The sequence below is a fragment of the Argopecten irradians genome, chromosome 10 (assembly GCF_041381155.1).
Source record: "Argopecten irradians isolate NY chromosome 10, Ai_NY, whole genome shotgun sequence".
NCBI classification, from domain to species: Eukaryota; Metazoa; Mollusca; class Bivalvia; order Pectinida; family Pectinidae; genus Argopecten; species Argopecten irradians.
Genome location: NC_091143.1, coordinates 28,557,451 through 28,576,895, shown reverse-complemented (window position 1 = coordinate 28,576,895; position 19,445 = coordinate 28,557,451). Strand labels below are relative to the sequence as shown.

Genomic DNA, 19,445 nt, shown 5'->3' with positions numbered 1-19,445 from the left:
GCATCAAATAACACAGTTATACAATATTTAATAACGTATAACAGCCATGTTCAGTAATGGGTAACTTTTCCCTAAAACAGCTCTTTTCGCGATTAAAAGTTCTCAATTCTTGGCAAAACCTTTTTTGCAAAATACCATGAAAAATCGCTACATAAGAGGGGAAGAAAAACAAGATAATCTATCCTTTACTTTTATTCTAGAGATTCAATGATGGACACCAAGATTGTCTTATTTCAATAATGGTCACTCTTATACCTATTTTATTATGTATTTCAATTACAGATAAATTTTATTGGACCAGTTGGACCAAAGCTATTAGAGATGCTTCCAACTTCCTTAAACATTCCAACAAAAAGCCGCATTTCCACAGATGAAGTCCATCTTATAATGGAATATGGTGTTGGAGAGACATGGGGAGATTTACGTAGTCCTGTCGCTAACCGCTTTATCACAAGTTATGATGAATCCAACTCACAAGCAACTATGCTAGAAACTTTCTTTGAATCTCTAGATGTCCAAAATACTGACCTAGTTCTGATGTCGGGACTTCATATCTTAGAAGGACAGTCAAAAGATTTCTTCATTAAACGAATACAAGCTCTCTGTAATGGTTTAAATAACTTCCCAAGGTCTCTACCAGTCCATTTAGAGCTGGCCAGCATGGCAAATGCAGATTTCGTCAGGGAGATTCTAACAAAGGTCTGTATTTATTTCTTTTTAACAGAAATAATAGAAATATCTTTTCTTTTATCGAAGTCTTAACATTATATATTTTGTGAATATTAAACTGCTCAGTGCTGTATGTTATGTATTATTCTGAAAAATAATTCTTAAGCAAGAACGTAACTATTAATGAAATCAATTGCATTAATTTGTACATGTTTACATTTGCACACATTAGTTGATGTATGTGTCAAATATTATGAGTTAATAATAATTTTGAATAGCAAAATATTTTGATAAAATAGGTGGATATGGGATGTAAGGCTATGGTATTTGTATTGTTGACAAATATTGATGAAATTTGCTGTGAATGATATGAATTTTGTTGGTTGCTGGCTTCTATTAGATTGCTATATTGAACATGTTGACTCAGCCATGTAAATGTACTTCAGGGGGATAAAAGATCTCCTCATCAACAGGTCTTTAGTTTTGTAAACTATATCATATAATTTCAATTTTTTTCAGGTTGTATCCAAAGTGTCATCCCTGGGGTTAAATGAACAAGAGCTCACTTTTGCCTCACTGGCTGGTAACGGACCACACAACTCTGACTTTCATCATCAGTCTGGTCCACCTGAGATCAACAAGGCTGGGGACATGGTCATATGGTTACTTCAGAACTACGGTCAGTCATCTAGTAACCCAGAGTCTAGACTGACCCGTGTCCACTTCCACTGCCTTTCATATCATATCATCGGAAATCTTAAAGGAGCTTGGTCAAACTCGGCTATAGCTGTAGCTGCCGGATCGAGGATGGCTGGAAAACAAGCATGTGATGTCCAAAAATTAAATTCTTCAATTGTAGATTTAAAATTTCCATCCTCCTTTAAAGCTTTTTCTGATGATATTGAGAGAGAGCTTGATCCCAATAATCCTGTAATTTCATGGGAGATTGGAGAATTTGAGTTTTCACTAAGTCCTGTATTGGTGTGTAAAGATCCACAGAAAACAGTGGGTTTAGGAGATTCTATATCAGGGACAGGCCTTATGTTTTCTCAATATATGCTTACATCAAAATGATGATTATCTTATGGGTTAGAGGATGCTTGTTTGTAGGGTAATGTCACTTGTTTTGTCAATTGATAAGATCAATATTGCAAGTATTACATTACATTTGTGACAGAGTACGATGTACATGAAAAAGCCATGTCTAAAAAAACATTGACTGATAGTTATTTATTACCTGTAGCCAAAGAAACAAAAGGTCTTTTTTGAATTTTGAAGTTTTAACTGTGTTTGTTCAAAGAAAAATGAGTTTATGCCTCACTGAACACAGCAGAATTTGATCATATTTAGTTAAAAAAATGACTGGATAAAAAGACTTGAACATCAGCAAAAGTTTAAAAAATGACTTCACAAAAAAAACATATACCTGTACACTGTAAAAAAAAAAAAACCAATTTGATACGTAGAGACCTTATCAAATATAGAAATTCAGTTCTTAAACATTCTGATATCATTGATGTAATTTTCACAAAATTGATAAAAGGCAAATCAAATTAATAAGAAGTGAAATACACCCTGAAGATAGGGTGACAGTGTTCTATTACAATTAAAGAAGAAAATCCTTTCTTTTTATATGAAAATCTAATCTTGCTAGGTGACTGGACTTCAAGCTTATTTAAAGTGAACAGTCGGGCAAGGATGGCTACAGTCGGTAAAAATGGTGTGAATGTATCCAGTATAATTTCTTATGAAATGGAAAAATAAAATCTCTTGTCAAAATCTGTCTGCGTACGAAGAAATTAATTTAAAGTAAGGAAATTCTAAAACGTCCTCCCGGCTCACTATGTGCGTGGTTACATTTCCACGCAGCCTCGCTTTCAATGCTTTCAACTTTTCTTTACTTTAATGGTCAGAACTGGGAAACTAAGCAGAACTTGACCGTCGTATTAATATGTGAGAACTTTTGGAAGGCCAATGAACGCATTTAGACTAGTTTTCTTTACCCGACTATTCACTTTAAAATAAGGGATAATGATTTGATCTTTTCCACCAACGTTTTATTTGACCCTCATTATAGAATGGTTTAAAGTTTTGGTGTCATATTTAGTGGATATGATCTCGTATAATATAATACAATAACTTATCTCTTTTGATATGTACAGTGTACATGTATGACGTTAGTGTTAATTTGAATGAATTGTATGATGCAATTACTAAATGAAGCTGACAAAGTTTATGTACATGTATGATGCAAGTGATCATTGAAAATACTAAATGCACCTGATTATATACGTGTTTGATGTAAGTGTACATTGGAAACACGAATGAAAATACTAAACGCATCTGAAAAAGTGTATGTGAAACATGAATGAAAATACGAAATGCATCTGAAATTGTGTATTGGAAACATGAATAATGCAAATACTAAATGCATCTGAAAAAATGTATGGGAAACATGAATGAAAATGCTAAATGGATATGAAAAAGTGTATGTGAAACATGAATGAAAATACGAAATGCATCTGAAAAAGTGCATGTGAAACATGAATGAAAATATGAAACGCATCTGAAAAAATGCATGGGAAACATGAATGAAAATACAAAATGCATCTGAAAAAGTGTACGGGAAACATGAATGAAAATACTAAATGCATCTGAAAAAGTGTATTGGAAACATAAATGAAAATCCCAAATTCATCCGACAAAGAATATGTACATGTATGATGTAACTTTGAAAGTTGAATGAAAGTACCAAATACTCCTGACAAAGTGTAAGGAGAGGTACCGATACTTTTGTTGATTTACCATTATTGTGCTCCACTCTTGCTTTATTTGACAAACCACACTACAATCAATCGCAGTTTATTATTGTTTGGTGATAATCATTGATGTAATACAATCGATTATGTGATTTTTTATTCGATCTGCCTCCACAAAAATACAGTAAATGTTCAAGTTTTAACAGTGATGTAATTTTACATTTTATTCTTAAAATATTGTGGTAAAACACGATTGTGCTACAGAAATCTGTATATTGTTGCTATGGCAATCATTTGTGTAAATTAACCATAGTGCTAAACATGTTTACATTATTTACATGTTTTTTGTTGGATTTTAGAGACAGCTGTCAATAATATACTGTAAAAAAACTTTTTGCGCGTGCGATTTATTTCCGCGAATTTCACGATCAAGATAAATTGGCAAAAAATTATCTCCACGAATTAATTTGTGCCACTATGATTTTGAAAGGCATTTTAGTTTTATTTTTGAAATCTGCGAGAAATAAAACTTAATCACCATAAATACAGTATAAAAAATCACGAAATTAGTAGCTTCGAAAGGCAGTTGATTTACAGAAGGTAACAGTGAACAATTATACTAGAATATTGTTTACATTTAACATTCAAGAGTAATGTATTGTTTACATTCATGTGCAATGTACTGTCAGTTTATTCCTGTTCGTTATGTTGCATCAAGGACGTAAATCCTTTGTTGCATATATCTAAATATATATATATCATGTATCAACAACTAAGCATTGGAATGAAAGACTCGCACTGTATTTTTTCCCTATTTTGCTGTATTTTAATTCAGCCATGGATATGACAATGGAAGCTGATTTGAGGTTACCGGTAATTGAAATACGATAGACTTACATGTACACCAAATCACCATAGTGCTACTGCTAGTTATATAGTTTTCCTGTTATGCTTCATTTTTGTCTCATGTTTTAAAAATGTATTATTTAGATTTAACAGTGCAACCAAGCATAGAATTTACACTTTTTGTTGAGATTTTGCACACGATCTATGCATCTATTCTACAATGCTTACTTATACATATGCAAGAATTGGTTTCTTCTGGACAATAGTTTAATTTACATCGAAAAGGTGCAAAACGTAAAGTTGTTCATTAAGGATATCATTTAAATTTACTATTTTAGTTTTCATTTAGATGATATAGATTGGAGAAATCTTTGACAATATGATGCAGTAGCATTTCAAAAGATGACTTAGCCTTAGTGTTTATATACACTAAACAGTAGCTGTTATGGGACCATCAAATATATAAGCATCTACCTCAGCTTGATTTTCACAGATTTTTGCAAATTGTTCTTTTTTATTTTTGACATTTTTGAGACCAATTTCAAACTGCATAAAGGAATTTAGTAAATGTCAACAATTTTTGGTTCAAATTTTTAAAAAAAGTGTTTATTATTGATTTATTTATCTTGTTGTTTTTTTTCTTTTTGCTTCCTAACCAGACCTGTAATTTTGTTATCAACCAAAACTGTAATCAAACATAAGCTTACAAAGATTGGCATAATAGAAATGTACATAATGCCTGATTTAATTGGGTTTGTGTATATGTAGCTTCGACGTGGCAGACAAAATAAGGAAAGGGAATCTCGGATTCAATGATTGCTTAAAATTTATACATGTAACTTTATGATATTACATACATGCTAGTGTTTGGATTTTTAATCAGTATCCCTTTTCTGTTTTACTCTTATAATTGACATTTTTGTTTTCAAACCTACAGGTTAAATCTTTCGCAATATGGATATACACAGTATATGATATAAGGCATACGTTTATGTTGTGTAATTATGTAAGTCTATGGTCTACAACGATGAATACGTGTCTATATGTTGCTACTTATAGCGCAGAACTACATTTGGGTTCATGTTATTGTATTTCATTTCAACCAATTTTTTTGGAAAAATAAGTCAATAGGATTGGGTAACAGGCTAAATCTATACAAGTCCTCTCCTAAATGTTATTGACTGAGTATGACCATGAAGATGATATATTATTATTATAATGCAAGTTATATATTACATGTATATGACCATATCAGTTGATACAATCACTTGCAACATTGTTAATCGATTGAATAATTTTTCCTATTTGATGTTCCAATTCATTGTTTATGTATATGTTATTGAAGTGAGATGTTGCTATTTTATCGTAAACAGTGCAATTTTCCTTTATTTAGATGTGCTTTAATCATGGGAATTCCTAGGATTGTTTGACGACGCTTCCATGGTAACAAATGATATATTATATCTAACACCACATCATGTGAAGTATCTTATTATATTTTTACTAGTTTACTGCCCACATGACTCCGCCTATTACAAGGCTTTGTCTCGGTAACTAAAGGAAGTGTTCTCTGTTGGCATAGATTATCTTATTAGTGTTCAAAGATTAAGTGGGTATGGAATTATGCTGTCATTCTTAATAGTCTTGTTATTAGTCGAGTTAGGAACAGCTCTGACTAAATGACCGTCTGATTTGGGTTTTCGTCCAAGTCGCACTTGTGTATAGGTCGCATTCCCGATTTTCAGGGGGGAAATGTCGTGACTTATTCTCCGGAAAATACGGTAAGCTGTTACATGTACATGACTTCTTCCATACCATATATACAACACCAAACGACAAGGCATTAGCATGTACTAGACAGAACTGTAACAGCTGATATTAATCAGATTGTTGTACAAGAAACTGTTCTACTATTTAAACATTATATTAAACCAGAAACATAAAGTTAGATTGGCAGATACTAGAAGCTATTTTATCTTCATAGTTACTGTAGGCTCCTTCACTTCTGAAAACACATTGAGGCTCTTCGAAATCAAAGTCCAGTCCATTATGAAATGAGTTAACAGAATTGTGATAAAGTATGTTAAATATTACTGTTCGATGCAATGGTGTATTGGTCTAGTTTAATGGTGTATTCAAACACGGATATTTTGTGTTACTTTTCTGTTCATTGGGATTTATTGTTTTAGCGTTTTATCACAAGAGGATTTCATTTATCATTTAGTACACGTGTACAAGTTTTGGGTAAATTATTAGCTGTGCAGTTATCATATAAAATATTTCTGAATGACTGCATGTATTCTTATTTTACTGAATTTTACTAATCTTCTGTGCATTGCTACCTACAATGCATACTACGCACATAAAATAACGATATCACAATGGATACTACACGCAAGGGAGGTAATATGATGATCCAGTAGTAATTCAAAAAGTCATTAGCTCTATCACTTTATTAAAAAAAAGTCTCATTTGCAGGAACAGACACAGGTGTCATTGAATCAGCTTGTTGACAAGCAATAAGAAAAGTAAAAAAAAAAATCAAATTCTACAACCATTTTACTACCATGATTTAAAAATGTTATTAAAAATTATTAACCAACTTGTTTTTTAACAAATTTGCAACATATTTGAGGTGTTCTATCTTTTTATTGTCTTCAATACATTTGCTTATGCATAATTAAATGCATGACTATGCAATTAAATTATTGAAAATATAAAATAAAACTAACATGTAAGTACTAACTAGTATATCAGTATGGTGATTAAAACATTTTATTTCCTTTGTCTTCTCCAATTATGTATTTTTCGCATTGAAATATTTTTGTGTTTTTGTTGAGTTTGAGGGATATTTTTGTGTTGCATCTTTACATTAATCCTATGTTATCTTATGCCATATAGTATTGGAGTCTTCAGTGGAAAATATACTGGAATTTGTTAATGAAATGAATTAAAAAAAATAACAATACTAGAAGCCTTTGTTGTAACTTTGTCAATGGTCCAGCAGCATTTACGTCCGTTATGCATCAAAGCGTGTGCTATTTCCTATTGGCAATTGTTATCAACAAAACTAAAAAAGTAAATTCAATTTTCACGCATATAAAGTATGAATAAGCTGTTCGTCTGAGAAAGTCTTGTTTAACGAATCAAGCGATGTTTTTCGGGATGAAATCGATATAAAATGGGTTTAAAAACTCACCTTCTTATACTGATGTTACTGCCATGACTGCCGACGTCTTGTGCGACTGCAGGCATTTGGTACAGGTGACACCAATAATACGCGATATCGTCCCCAACTCGCAAGTTAACCAGACTTCCTATATGTGTGATAAAACAGCATAAACTTCATTTAATTGGATTATCCTTTTCCAAACGCTGATTGTAAATTATCAGAAGACTACATAGCTACTGCTAACTAACTTTCCTTTGTGGTTACTAAATTTCGCAATTTCCGTTTCAAAGCATTTTTGCGGAGATGAAGGTTCGCTGATTTAAACTTGAATGGTAAATCTTTCAATTAAATTGTGTATAAATTGTGGAAGATATTACTTCGCGGAAATAAACATGTACCTTGTTCGCAAATATCGATAATCAATCGAAAGAAAATGGTTTCTTGTAATGGCAAGTTCACGAGTATCTAACCGCATTTATATACTTTCCATAATTTTGGATATAAACAAATTGAAAATTTGCCCTAGGAAATTACAAAGAATCACAACACGCACATACTGCAGTCTCTCAAAGCACATACGTACTTAATACACTGCAGTCTCTCAAAGCACATACGTACTTAACACATTGCAGTCTCTCAAATCACATACGTACTAAATACACTGCAGTCTGTCAAAGCACATATGTACTTAATACACTGCAGTCTGTCAAAGCACATACGTACTTATTAAACTGCAGTCTCTCAAAGCACATACGTACTTAATACACTGCAGTCTCTCAAAGCACATACGTACTTAATACACTGCAGTCTGTCAAAGCACATACGTAATATACACTGCAGTCTCTCAAAGCACATACGTACTTAATACACTGCAGTCTTTCAAAGCACATACGTAATATACATTGCAGTCTGTCAAAGCACATACGTACTTAATACACTGCAGTCTGTCAAAGCACATACGTACTAAATACACTGCAGTTTCTCCAATCACATACGTGCTTAATACACTGCAGTCTCTCAAAGCACATACGTACTTGATACACTGCAGTCACTCAAAGCACGTACGTACTTGATACACTGCAGACTCTCAAAGCACATACGTACTTAATAAAATGCAGTCTCTCAAAGCACATACGTTCTAAATACACTGCAGTCTGTCAAAGCACATACGTAATATACACTGCAGTCTGTCAAAGCACATACGTACTAAATACACTGCAGTTTCTCCAATCACATACGTACTTGATACACTGCAGTCTCTCAAAGCACATACGTACTTAATACACTGCAGTCTGTCAAAGCACATACGTACTAAATACACCGCAATCTTTCAAAGCACATACGTACTTAATACACTGCAGTCTCTCAAAGCACATACGCACTTAATACACTGCAGTCTCTCAAAGCACATACGTACTTACTACACTGCAGTCTCTCAAAGCACATACGTACTTAATACACTGCAGTCTTTCAAAGCACATACGTACTTAATACACTGCAGTCTGTCAAAGCACATGCGTACTTAATACACTGCAGTCTCTCAAAGCACATACGTACTTAAAACACTGCATACATGGAAATCCGTTCTTAAATCTAGTCAACCGACCAACGCTATTAAATAGGTTTTTTACCGTCAGCATTACTGTTACAATAGATTAAAAGCTTCAAACTTATGTCGTTACTCGACTGCCCTCGATAACATGCATGCTATGTATATCTTACCTATTTCGAGAACGAATAAGGTGGTATGCAGCAAACGACTAGTACACCAAGGAGCCACGCATCACGATACTATCTACACCTTTAGTCTAGAAACACAAGAACATGCATGATTGTCTGTTATAAATGCGATGTTTCATGTACGGAGAGGTATGAGTGTGAAATAACACATATACCCGAAACACTACACACCTACGTATATGCAAATGAACGATTTCTTGGTTGGCAAGACAATACAAACCCTTTCCTCTTTCAGCTCAAGAAGTTTTAGTTCATCCAGCCACTGATGTTCTTAAAAGAAAAATATGCCTAAATGAGAATAACAAATATCAATGGTGTGTTTGCGAAGAAGTGTAGTAATTCGCTGGTCCTAGAACAGACTTCAGATATCCAGATATCGAGGTCTTGTCGTCCCGACAGTTTGATTCGATGACGATGTACAGTGTCGCAGTTCTCCGAGAAGGATTGTAACAAGGAGAGTGCACAACCATTAAAAGATTTGATTGAAAGAAGAAGAAAACTCGACACATGAAGGATGCAATAACAGTGACATCAGAGGCATATGACAACTCGTCCATACCAAGAACTGACTCTGCCACTGTGCAATACAACACAATGTAATCCTAAAGAAAATCAACACTGAAACTATCACTTTAAAAGACTTTGGTGTGTCATGGTCAGGGGACAGAATCCAGAGGCTACCTCACAGGGTCGGGCGTTCAACCAAAAGCCAAAATTGAGGTGGTGTCAAGGGAAACATTAGAAAGAAGAAAGTACATTTTTGTAAGTTAGGAAGAAAAAAAGATATTATCCTAAATCTAGTCGCCTTTTACTATCATGCAATAGGGGCAGCAGGTACTATTCGTACGCCCTATCCGCAGGGCCAATTATTCTGGAACTGTATTAGATTTCAAATTTTATATCTACCCTTAACACTGGACTGACCACTTTCAGAAGTACATAATCTGAAGAAGAGTGCGATACAGTCGAATTCGCTGAGCTATATCCGAATGTCTAGTATAAGTATTCCCATGTGAAGATATATGTAGTTGAGATGTATACCATCAACGTCAGTAAGATATGATAGTAGGCGCGACACATGTGTCGGGTACATAATGGAATGAAAGTAAAAGTGATATTTACATTCACGGCCAAAACGTTAGTGTTTATGTTTGTAGCTATGAACCAAAACGAACACAATTATACTATATTATATAAAGCTAACCGGGCGAAAATTTTGACATGCTATTCTTCAGTACTCAATCGAAAGCCACCAGGTTTGATGAATTAAGTTGTGGAAATCATTCAAATGAGACAAGCATGGTTGATGCCTTAGAAACATTAAAGATGCTCCACCGCCGACAAAGCATAAATGATATTCATTAGTTGAACAATAATTGGTGTTTGATCACGTATATATATGTCTAATTAACACAAAAAATAATATAAAATAATTTATTTCGCCTTGGGTGCATGCGCAATCAGTACTTCCTTCCATATAGGATATAGTGACACGGATTTTTTTCGGGATGCAATTAATTATTTTTCATATTTTTTACTTGAAGTAAAATTAGAAGCTCAAACTTTTCAATGGTGGTAATGGTGTAAAATAAGTAACTTTTGTAACTGAAGAAAAATACTTAATCGTCTGTTCCTGTTTTTAATAGTGAAAAAAATACCATTTGTCAGCGGTGGAGCATCTTTAATTATAGCATAGGATTTATGTACTGTAAAATATGTAATATTTTATGCGTTACGTATGTTTAGATGGAAACACACCTGCAAAAATGAGTTATTGATTGCGCAGACAACAAAAGTAAAACAAATTAATTAAACATCAATTATTGTGTAAAAAAATCATTTTATTAATGCTCTGTTAATATACATTTATACACAATTAAACATCAATTATTGTGTAAAAAATCATTTTATTAATGCTCTGTTGGAGATAGAGCATTATTTCATCCCCATAGACGTTTCCCTGTTAGATAATGCCCCACTGAGATAAATATTATGTACATGGTCAATTGTTTCATTACCAATGTTAACTAAAATATCACATTGATATCCACTCTGCTAAACATGGAGTACTATTTCTTTCTCAATTTATGTTTTGTATCAGAAGTGGTCCGCTATTACACGATTAAACGTAAATTCATAAACTGCTTGTGAATAGGTCTTGACACTTTTGAGATATTTGTATTAATCTTTACACGATTTAACTAAAAATAACCAACCAGTCTGACCAAAGACATGCGCCAGTCACTGCTAGAAAACTATTTTTGGATCAGTCTCTAGAATATATCACTTGGCTTTGTTATCGTTGTGAGGTTTGAGGAGCCGAACAACCATCGGTAGATATCACTGTAGATCCGTTGGTACTTTGTGTTAACGTTGTGTAGTCGATCACACAGTGTACACCAGTAGTTATAACTATGGTCAGGGTACGACTGATAGTATCTTCTCCATTGGAAATACTCTAGGTATCTAGAACGGTTTCTTCCGAGCTTATTAAGGTACTGGCCCAATTGCCTGATGTCGTTGAAGTGACTTGTATCGATGTACGACCCTGGTGGTAGGTATAGAGAGTACATGCCAGGAAAACCACGAGTTATTGGGATGACATCAACATTCTCTCTGTATAATTTAAAACTTTTTTTCTGAAATGTAGTCTATGCACAGAGAGTTTTCAAAAGACAAGTAGAATTTATATTGTTTATCTAATAAATCAAAGCATTCGGTGTCATGCTTCACACATATAAGAGTGCCGCACAGACCGTATATATCCACATAGTGAGTTTTGTTGAGGATTTCGACGAAATCTTCACGTTTACTCTGAGTGTTACAATGAGACACAAACCATGCCGTAGGCGCCAAATTTCTCTTTGACTTTGAAGAGCGACGGAATTTTGAACCCATATTTGGAATGTGTATATCCTGATTAGTACTTCTTTTAAAGCGTCCATACATACTAATTATATCCGCGTCTCTGCGATAGGCCAGTGTCCAATTGAACAGGCTGTCCCAAGCTTTAAGTGTTGTAACTTTATCATAGACCATTGCCTCTCTGTCATATAAAATCCAAACTTGTCCCCTTCTCTTCTTTACCGGAATATCATCCAGTTTGGGACGCCAAAATACCACAGCATCCTTACCAAAATAATCTGGCACTTTTCCAACTGAGTATGAACAGTTTCTATTGCACCTAAGAAACGCATCTGGTGTTCGGAAATGAGTGGGTGGGTTGTAAAAATGTACCTTAATAAGTCTACTCAAGACTTATTAAGTGACTCCGGAGTACTTTTAAAATAAGTGTTGGAGCTGTCATCAAATAGGCTGAAACTATTCCTGGGATATTTGATGTTATTTCCGATCCCAAAGTATAATATATGATACATATGATGATGGAGACCGATATTGCCACGGACATAATATACCTGAAAAATATTGAAATATGAATTAGGTTAGGAAGAAACTGATTAAAATAACGGACACCATTAGTCAGAAATTGATAAAACATAATAAAAACAAATAAATTAATCAGATACTGCCTATTAATTGCTTCTTTTTTGATGTTATTAATACCTTAAACATTTATCCAATCCCATTCAACTTCATTCTGTATTTTAAATTGATACCATTTTCTTGTAGAAATGGATAATACATGAACAATGTAGGGTCACATTTGCTACAAACTGAAGGGAAATTACAAGTTATAAATTTAGTTTAAAAATTTATAAGTTTATGTTCACGAAAAATAGAAAAGTACAGCTTCTCTTCAGATGAGCGATTGTAACCGACATGGTACCTGAAAACGTTTGAATATAACTCTAACTATTTAAAGTGAGGTTGCTAAAAGTTTGAATACTGATTTGATATTTCGACACTTTCTTAATCATTACGAATAAAAAAGAAACACAGAAAACAAAGCTGATTGTTTGATATGCATGTACGTAGGGTTTAATAACGTCTTTCCCTAACAATACAGTAGTAGAACCAGGCCCCAGTTTCATGAACATTCCTTAAATTTAGTTAATTCCTTAACTTAAATTTCCCCATAGAAAAGCATTACAAAACTTAAAAAATTAAGGAAAAAATCTTAAGTTAAGGAGCCTTCCTTAAAATCTGTAATGCTTTCCTATGGAGAATTTCAAGTTAAGGAATTCCTTAAATTTAAGGAATTTTCATGAAACTGGGCCCAGATGTTATAGAAAGTAGAGTCATCCCTTGAAATACGTTAAAATTCAAACGGTCCCAGAGGCCAGTACTTCTGCAAGATTAACGTTATCTACCAGAGGTGTAGGACAGGGTTCCCTTTTTCATCCAAAACGATGTCAAAATAATGTAAATTGTCAAATTATTTTGCCATGAGTTTTACTAAACGCAAATCATGATAACAACTTGTGATGTTACAGTTTAATTTTTTTTTTTTTTTTTGGGGGGATATAAACTGACAAAATTACCAGTGATATTATTTGGCAAGTGAATTTATTTAAATATCTTGCAACAGAATGTTGGCTCTCAATTTAGGCACTATATTTTATGGCGGATGATATTATTACATATTTTATTGTGGTATCTGAAGATGGTACATTTTTAAGGAGAATAGGATGTTTAAAGGTAGTGGTGCATAATGCTGAATATAGTCTATAGACACTTACCTTGTCGAAAAGGAGTTCTTGGTAATATGTCCAAGGTGCAATAACATGTCGGATATTGCATTAAATCATATAACAACAGCCTTCAAACTGTCCTTCCCGGCACTAGTCTATCGTTAGTTTGATGTTCCCGATGGTCAGGCCTACAGATTGTTACAGGTAATTTTGTCGAATGCACTTTATAACTTGTGAAGTTTTATTTTTGTATACTTGCCCAGGTCTCATACGTTTTAAGTAAAAAGACTAAAAAGATCAAATCACTAAAACGAAATTTCTGTACCAAGGAAAGGTGCGATACGAGCGTTCCAGAATACTGACTCTGCAAATACGAGATGTATATGTCAATCTTCACCTATTTTTAATGTTTTAAAAGATTTTATGATACCAATCCTTCATATCCATATACGAGTATTTTTCTCTCATGTCTTGATTACAGTTTTGTGAAAAATAGAATCTTACATTCTGGGCTATGAAATACGAAATTTATTGAACTTGTTAAATAATTTGGTATATCACTCGCCTAATGGCTGGTAAAACGCATGATATAGCCCATTATTAAACTCGTTTGATAAATATCATTTTGAATAGCCACTCATGTAAGATCCTTCATGTTCTGACGATGTCATTATAGGCCATGGGCTAGGAGGGTCCCACATGCACCCCCCCTCAAACCTCCGAACCAATATTTTTCTTAACCCTTATGACCCACTGATCACAAATCAAAATGTTAACATTGCATAAGTTGGGATGAACTTCCGGTTATGACGTCATCAAGATGGCCGTCATCTCGAATTTGACTAAAAATTGAAAAATAGTCACAACATTGACATTTTTCAACCGAAGTAGACAAATGAGGTATCAAAATGACCATATTTGATCAACAAATACATATCAGGACCAAAAAATACAATATATGTAGTGATTTCTACGCAGGAAATGAAAAAATCTGATTTTAACCTCAAAAATGGAGATTTTTCAGCAAATTTTTCATATTTGGCCTGACGCAGCAAAAATGTTTCCCAACAGCAAACTATTATTTCTAATAAGTTTTTTGACCACTTATCTATCAGTTTAAGCAACGAAAACAACAAAAACTAATGTCGAACAAATTATTATTCGTAATCAGTTATTTGACCTCTTATCAATCAGTTAATACAACATCAACAACAACAACAAAAATATATAGAAATGCAAAAGAGAATTGTTGTTATACCATCATTTGGTTACAAAACATCACCGGATGCGCCATATGATTGTTATTTTTTTCCAAACCACTGACACTACAGTTTCCTGGTGTCTTGGAATTTCCTGAATATAACATTGGCTATTAACGATTTATATCTTAACAAATTTGAATTTAAAGTTGGCTGAATATCTAAGTAGGACTTCAAAATAATTCATTTTCATGTTCGAAATATTGTAGACTAGTAGCCTCTCAAACTGAATTATTACAGCAAAACGCCAACTAATAGCTATAGGGTATCAAATTAAAATTCCGCAAATACAATGACACTTTTCGAAACGTGTTGTGTCTTTTAGAATGAGCACATCCATTATTTACTTCCTGTGTATAAAGTTAGGAAATACAAGATGGTTACTACTACAGTGTCACATATTTCTTTCACTAGTTCTTAATGATAATCATTTTCGTTGTGCGTGCTTTCTCGCCAGAGTGTCGTCTTCGACCTCGATGACCTGATGTGACATTACATTATCGGGTTACCATCGTGGTTCTAACTTGTCAACCGTCCATGATATAACATCAGAAACATCGGATTCAGGGATGTTGGAGCTCTTCCTTTTTCCTACCTTGTTTCACCTAGATTCACATACCGTATATGATGCTCCAGACTTCCCCGGCATTATGGAAAAGACACCAGATCCACATTCTGCGGAGGGTTGGGTTGGTTCTCCTTAATTCGTATGAAGCACAATTCCTCATTCTTGTGAACCTCAGTAACCATAGGTGGCACAGGTGGATTCTTTGAGGTCATAGATAAGGTCTGCAGTGAAGTTTCACTCTTTGCCAAGTCTGGAAAGCACTGTAGAGAACTTTTTACTTGAGAGTCTTCAATGTTCTCTTTACGCATACACCAGATGTGACAAAACCAGCACCTTCATGGGAGTGGGAAAAGTCAGACCAATGAAAAGCATTTAACATTTATGGCCTCATTAATGACCTCGATGATATCACCTGTGCCATTTATGGTTGCACGAGGGTCCACACAATTGATGAATAGTACTTCATACGAATTATGGAGCTATGCGCGCTAAGGAGAACAAATTAATGTGGATCTGGTGTAATTCCCATCATGCCGGAGAAGTCTGAAACAGCATATATGTACGATATGTTAGAATCTGAAAGAGATCCCACATCTCTGAACCTGTTGTTCCTGATATGAACTCTTGCCATGGATGGGTCATAAAAGAAGACAAGCTAGAACAACACTGGTAATGTAGTGTCACATCAGCTCATCGACATCGAAGACGACGCTCTGACTTTCAAGGAATTGGATACCGATATCTCGATTACTCCGATTCGGACTGCATGTGCCAGCTACCAGATATGCCGAGTCTCTTCAGTGGATAGTGCAGTGAGGCGAGAAAGCACGCGCAATGATAATGGTTATCATTGAAAACCAGTGAAAGACATATGTGACACTGTAGTAACCATCCTTCATTTTGCTTATGCTATGCATAGAAAATAAACAATGAATCTGCTCATTTTCAAAGACACAAACGTTTTGGAAACTGTTAATGATATTAACGGAAACACAAGCTTTAATAGCTTAGGATACATTTGTTACGCTATCATTAGGCGTTGTGCTATAATAATTATTTTTGAGGCGCTGCTAATCTACACAATTGAGGGTATAACAATAATTCTTTTTTGCATTCCTGTATATTTTTGTTGTTGTTGTTGTTGTTGTTTTTGCTGATTGATAGGAGTTTAAATAACTGATTACGAGTAATAATTTGTTGTTGGGAAACATTTTTGCTGCGTCAAGCAAAGTATGAAAAATTTGCTGAACAATCACCATTTTTGAGCTTAAAATATTATTTTTTTTCATTTCTTCCGTACAAATCACTACATATATTGATTATTTGGCCCTGATATGTATTTTGTTGTTCTATTGTGGTCATTTTGATACCTCATTTGTCTACTTCAGTTGAAAAATATCAGTGTCATAACTATTTTGCATTTTTCAGTCAAATTCGAGATGGCGGCCATCTTGATGACGCCATAACCGGAAGTTCATCCCAACTTATGCAATGTTAACATTTTGATTTGTGATCAGTGGGTCATAAGGGTTAAGAAAAATATTGGTTCGGAGTTTTTTTTTTGGGGGGGGGCTGCATGTGGGACCCTCCTAGCCCATGGCCTATTACGGTCAGGAGGTGTCACTTACTTTATACACGAGTAAAAAAATGGTTGTAAAGGAGCGATTGAGAAGCAGGGCCAAAATGTGAGCGATTTCTGATGACATTTCTGTTAGGAGTTGTTAGGAACTGGAAGAATTTAAATCATTTAGTAGTGTTTGTACACCCTCTTTACCGATGTTGATGCTTTTACATGCCCTTATTGCATGGTCGTAAAAGGCGACTAAATATGATCTTATCTTTTCTCTTCTTCCAAACTAACTTTGTTCTTCCTAACGTCTCCTTTGACACCACCTCACTTTTGGCTTTTGCTGTGCGCTCGCCCCTGTGAGGAAGGCTTTGTGTTCTGTCCCCTGGCCGAGAACAAATTAGGGTATCTACAGTTACCAATATCCAACATGGCGGCGGTACGAAAATACAAGAAAAACGTACTGTCTGTTCACAGAATAGACGGGTATAACCGCCGTCTAGTTTTTGAAGAGATAATACAATTTTCTCGTACTTTTATACCGTCGCCATGTTGGATATGGGTAACCATAAAACATGCCCCCCACCCTATGATCAAGGGAGTGGGACGACTGGTTTGCCCGTTGTCAGTATAATGTGACCGGGTGAGATATGTTGATTGGTGTCTTTGGCGGCATGCTTAACTGATATAGCACTGTAAAAAGACCAAGAGTTCCACTACACAAGACACAACATGAACCGCAGTCTCCCAAAACACCGACCTTGAATTACATACACGCTACACAGCGCATACTTCGGAGGCTGTCCTTACACCACGTTTATTTTACAAACAAACAAGTATTGAATGATCCCCTCCTGTGTGGGGGAAACTCAGTGTATCATTTCCCTCTGATAAGAAATAAAAAAAAAGTCCTATCAATTTCACATGAAGGCGTGAAACATCCACGCGTTCTTCTTTTATATTTTTAATACAAAACAAATCAACTAATACGTTTTGTGAATGCGATGCATAGGCGGAAAGATACAGTAAGGTTGTAAAAAGGATATGATTTACGTACTTGCTGATTAATGAACATATTACGTATTAAGAGATGGGTATATACTGGGAATTGACTACTTATGCATAAATATTAAAGATGCTCCATCGCCGACAAAACATAAATGACACTCATCATCTGAACAATAATTGGTGTTTGATCGGGTATAAACATGTATATTTTAATCATCACAAAAAAATTATATAAAATACTTAAATTTGCTTTTGGTGCATGCGCAATCGGTACAGCATTCCAGGCAGGACATAGTGCCATGGATTTTTTTCGGGATGCAATTAATTATTTTCAATATTTGTATCTTGACGTAAATTTGAAGCTAAGACTTTTCAATGGTACTAATGGTGTAAAGTAAGTAACTTTTGTAACTGAAGAAAAATACTCAATTGTCTGCTGCTGTTTTTAAAAAGGAAAAATACCGTTTGTCAGCGGTGGATCATCTTTAATAGTATATGTAGATATGTTCTGTGCAATAGACATACATTACAGGCACTTCTTGTTTTGAACTGGTATCCGTCGTTTGTCCAGCTGATCAACCTTTGTGTGACTGGTCTCGCCTCAACCACCTTCTCTTAAGCAATGATTCAGTTTCCATTGGGTCCTCATATAGTTAAATCTATTCATTGCCAGCCCATTAATATTTGAGGAAGAGTAGAAGTTACACTGTGACGTCAATACTTATGTACATTATTTTCTAAAAAAATAGTGAATGCACGCTAAAAACAAATTTTATTTTCTTTGAACACACACTATCTTTGTTTCGATTATTGATTTTAATTCAAATTTCTTCAAAATATCAACATTGTTAACAATTAACATTTCCACACAGTCATTTTGAAAAAACAAAACATTTCATTTGGTATTCTTTAATTTTAATCTTTATTTTCATAACAACAAATAATATATACCAGGTATACAATTCATTATAAGTAAGATACCACATTTATAACAACGATAATCATCAACAAAGATTGAGCGCAGTGTATACATATTACAAAGACATTTACTGTCCAACTTTGAATAAGTCTGTAAATTAACTAATGTTCTGGTACGGTAAATTCTCGCGAAACTAAGCTGGTTTACATTGTCAAATGTCAATCAAAACTGTTTTTAATATAAATCATGACCAAAAATCAACCAAAACTGATCTACAGACTTGGAATTATCTGTTCGAATTAAACAGTAAACAATTACATAGAATATAAATGCTATTTATCTCTTA

At 34.3% G+C, this 19,445-nt stretch overlaps 1 protein-coding gene across 1 annotated transcript; it reads left to right on the top strand.

Moving 5' to 3' along the window:
- Positions 1-282: 282 nt before the first annotated feature.
- Positions 283-7,242, top strand: LOC138333566 (ADP-dependent glucokinase-like; the record flags this gene model as incomplete). The annotated part of the gene is given in 2 exon segments (XM_069282021.1): positions 283-699; positions 1,189-7,242. Coding segments are annotated over 2 exon segments (972 nt in total), but the record flags the coding sequence as incomplete, so codon positions are not given.
- Positions 7,243-19,445: the final 12,203 nt, after the last annotated feature.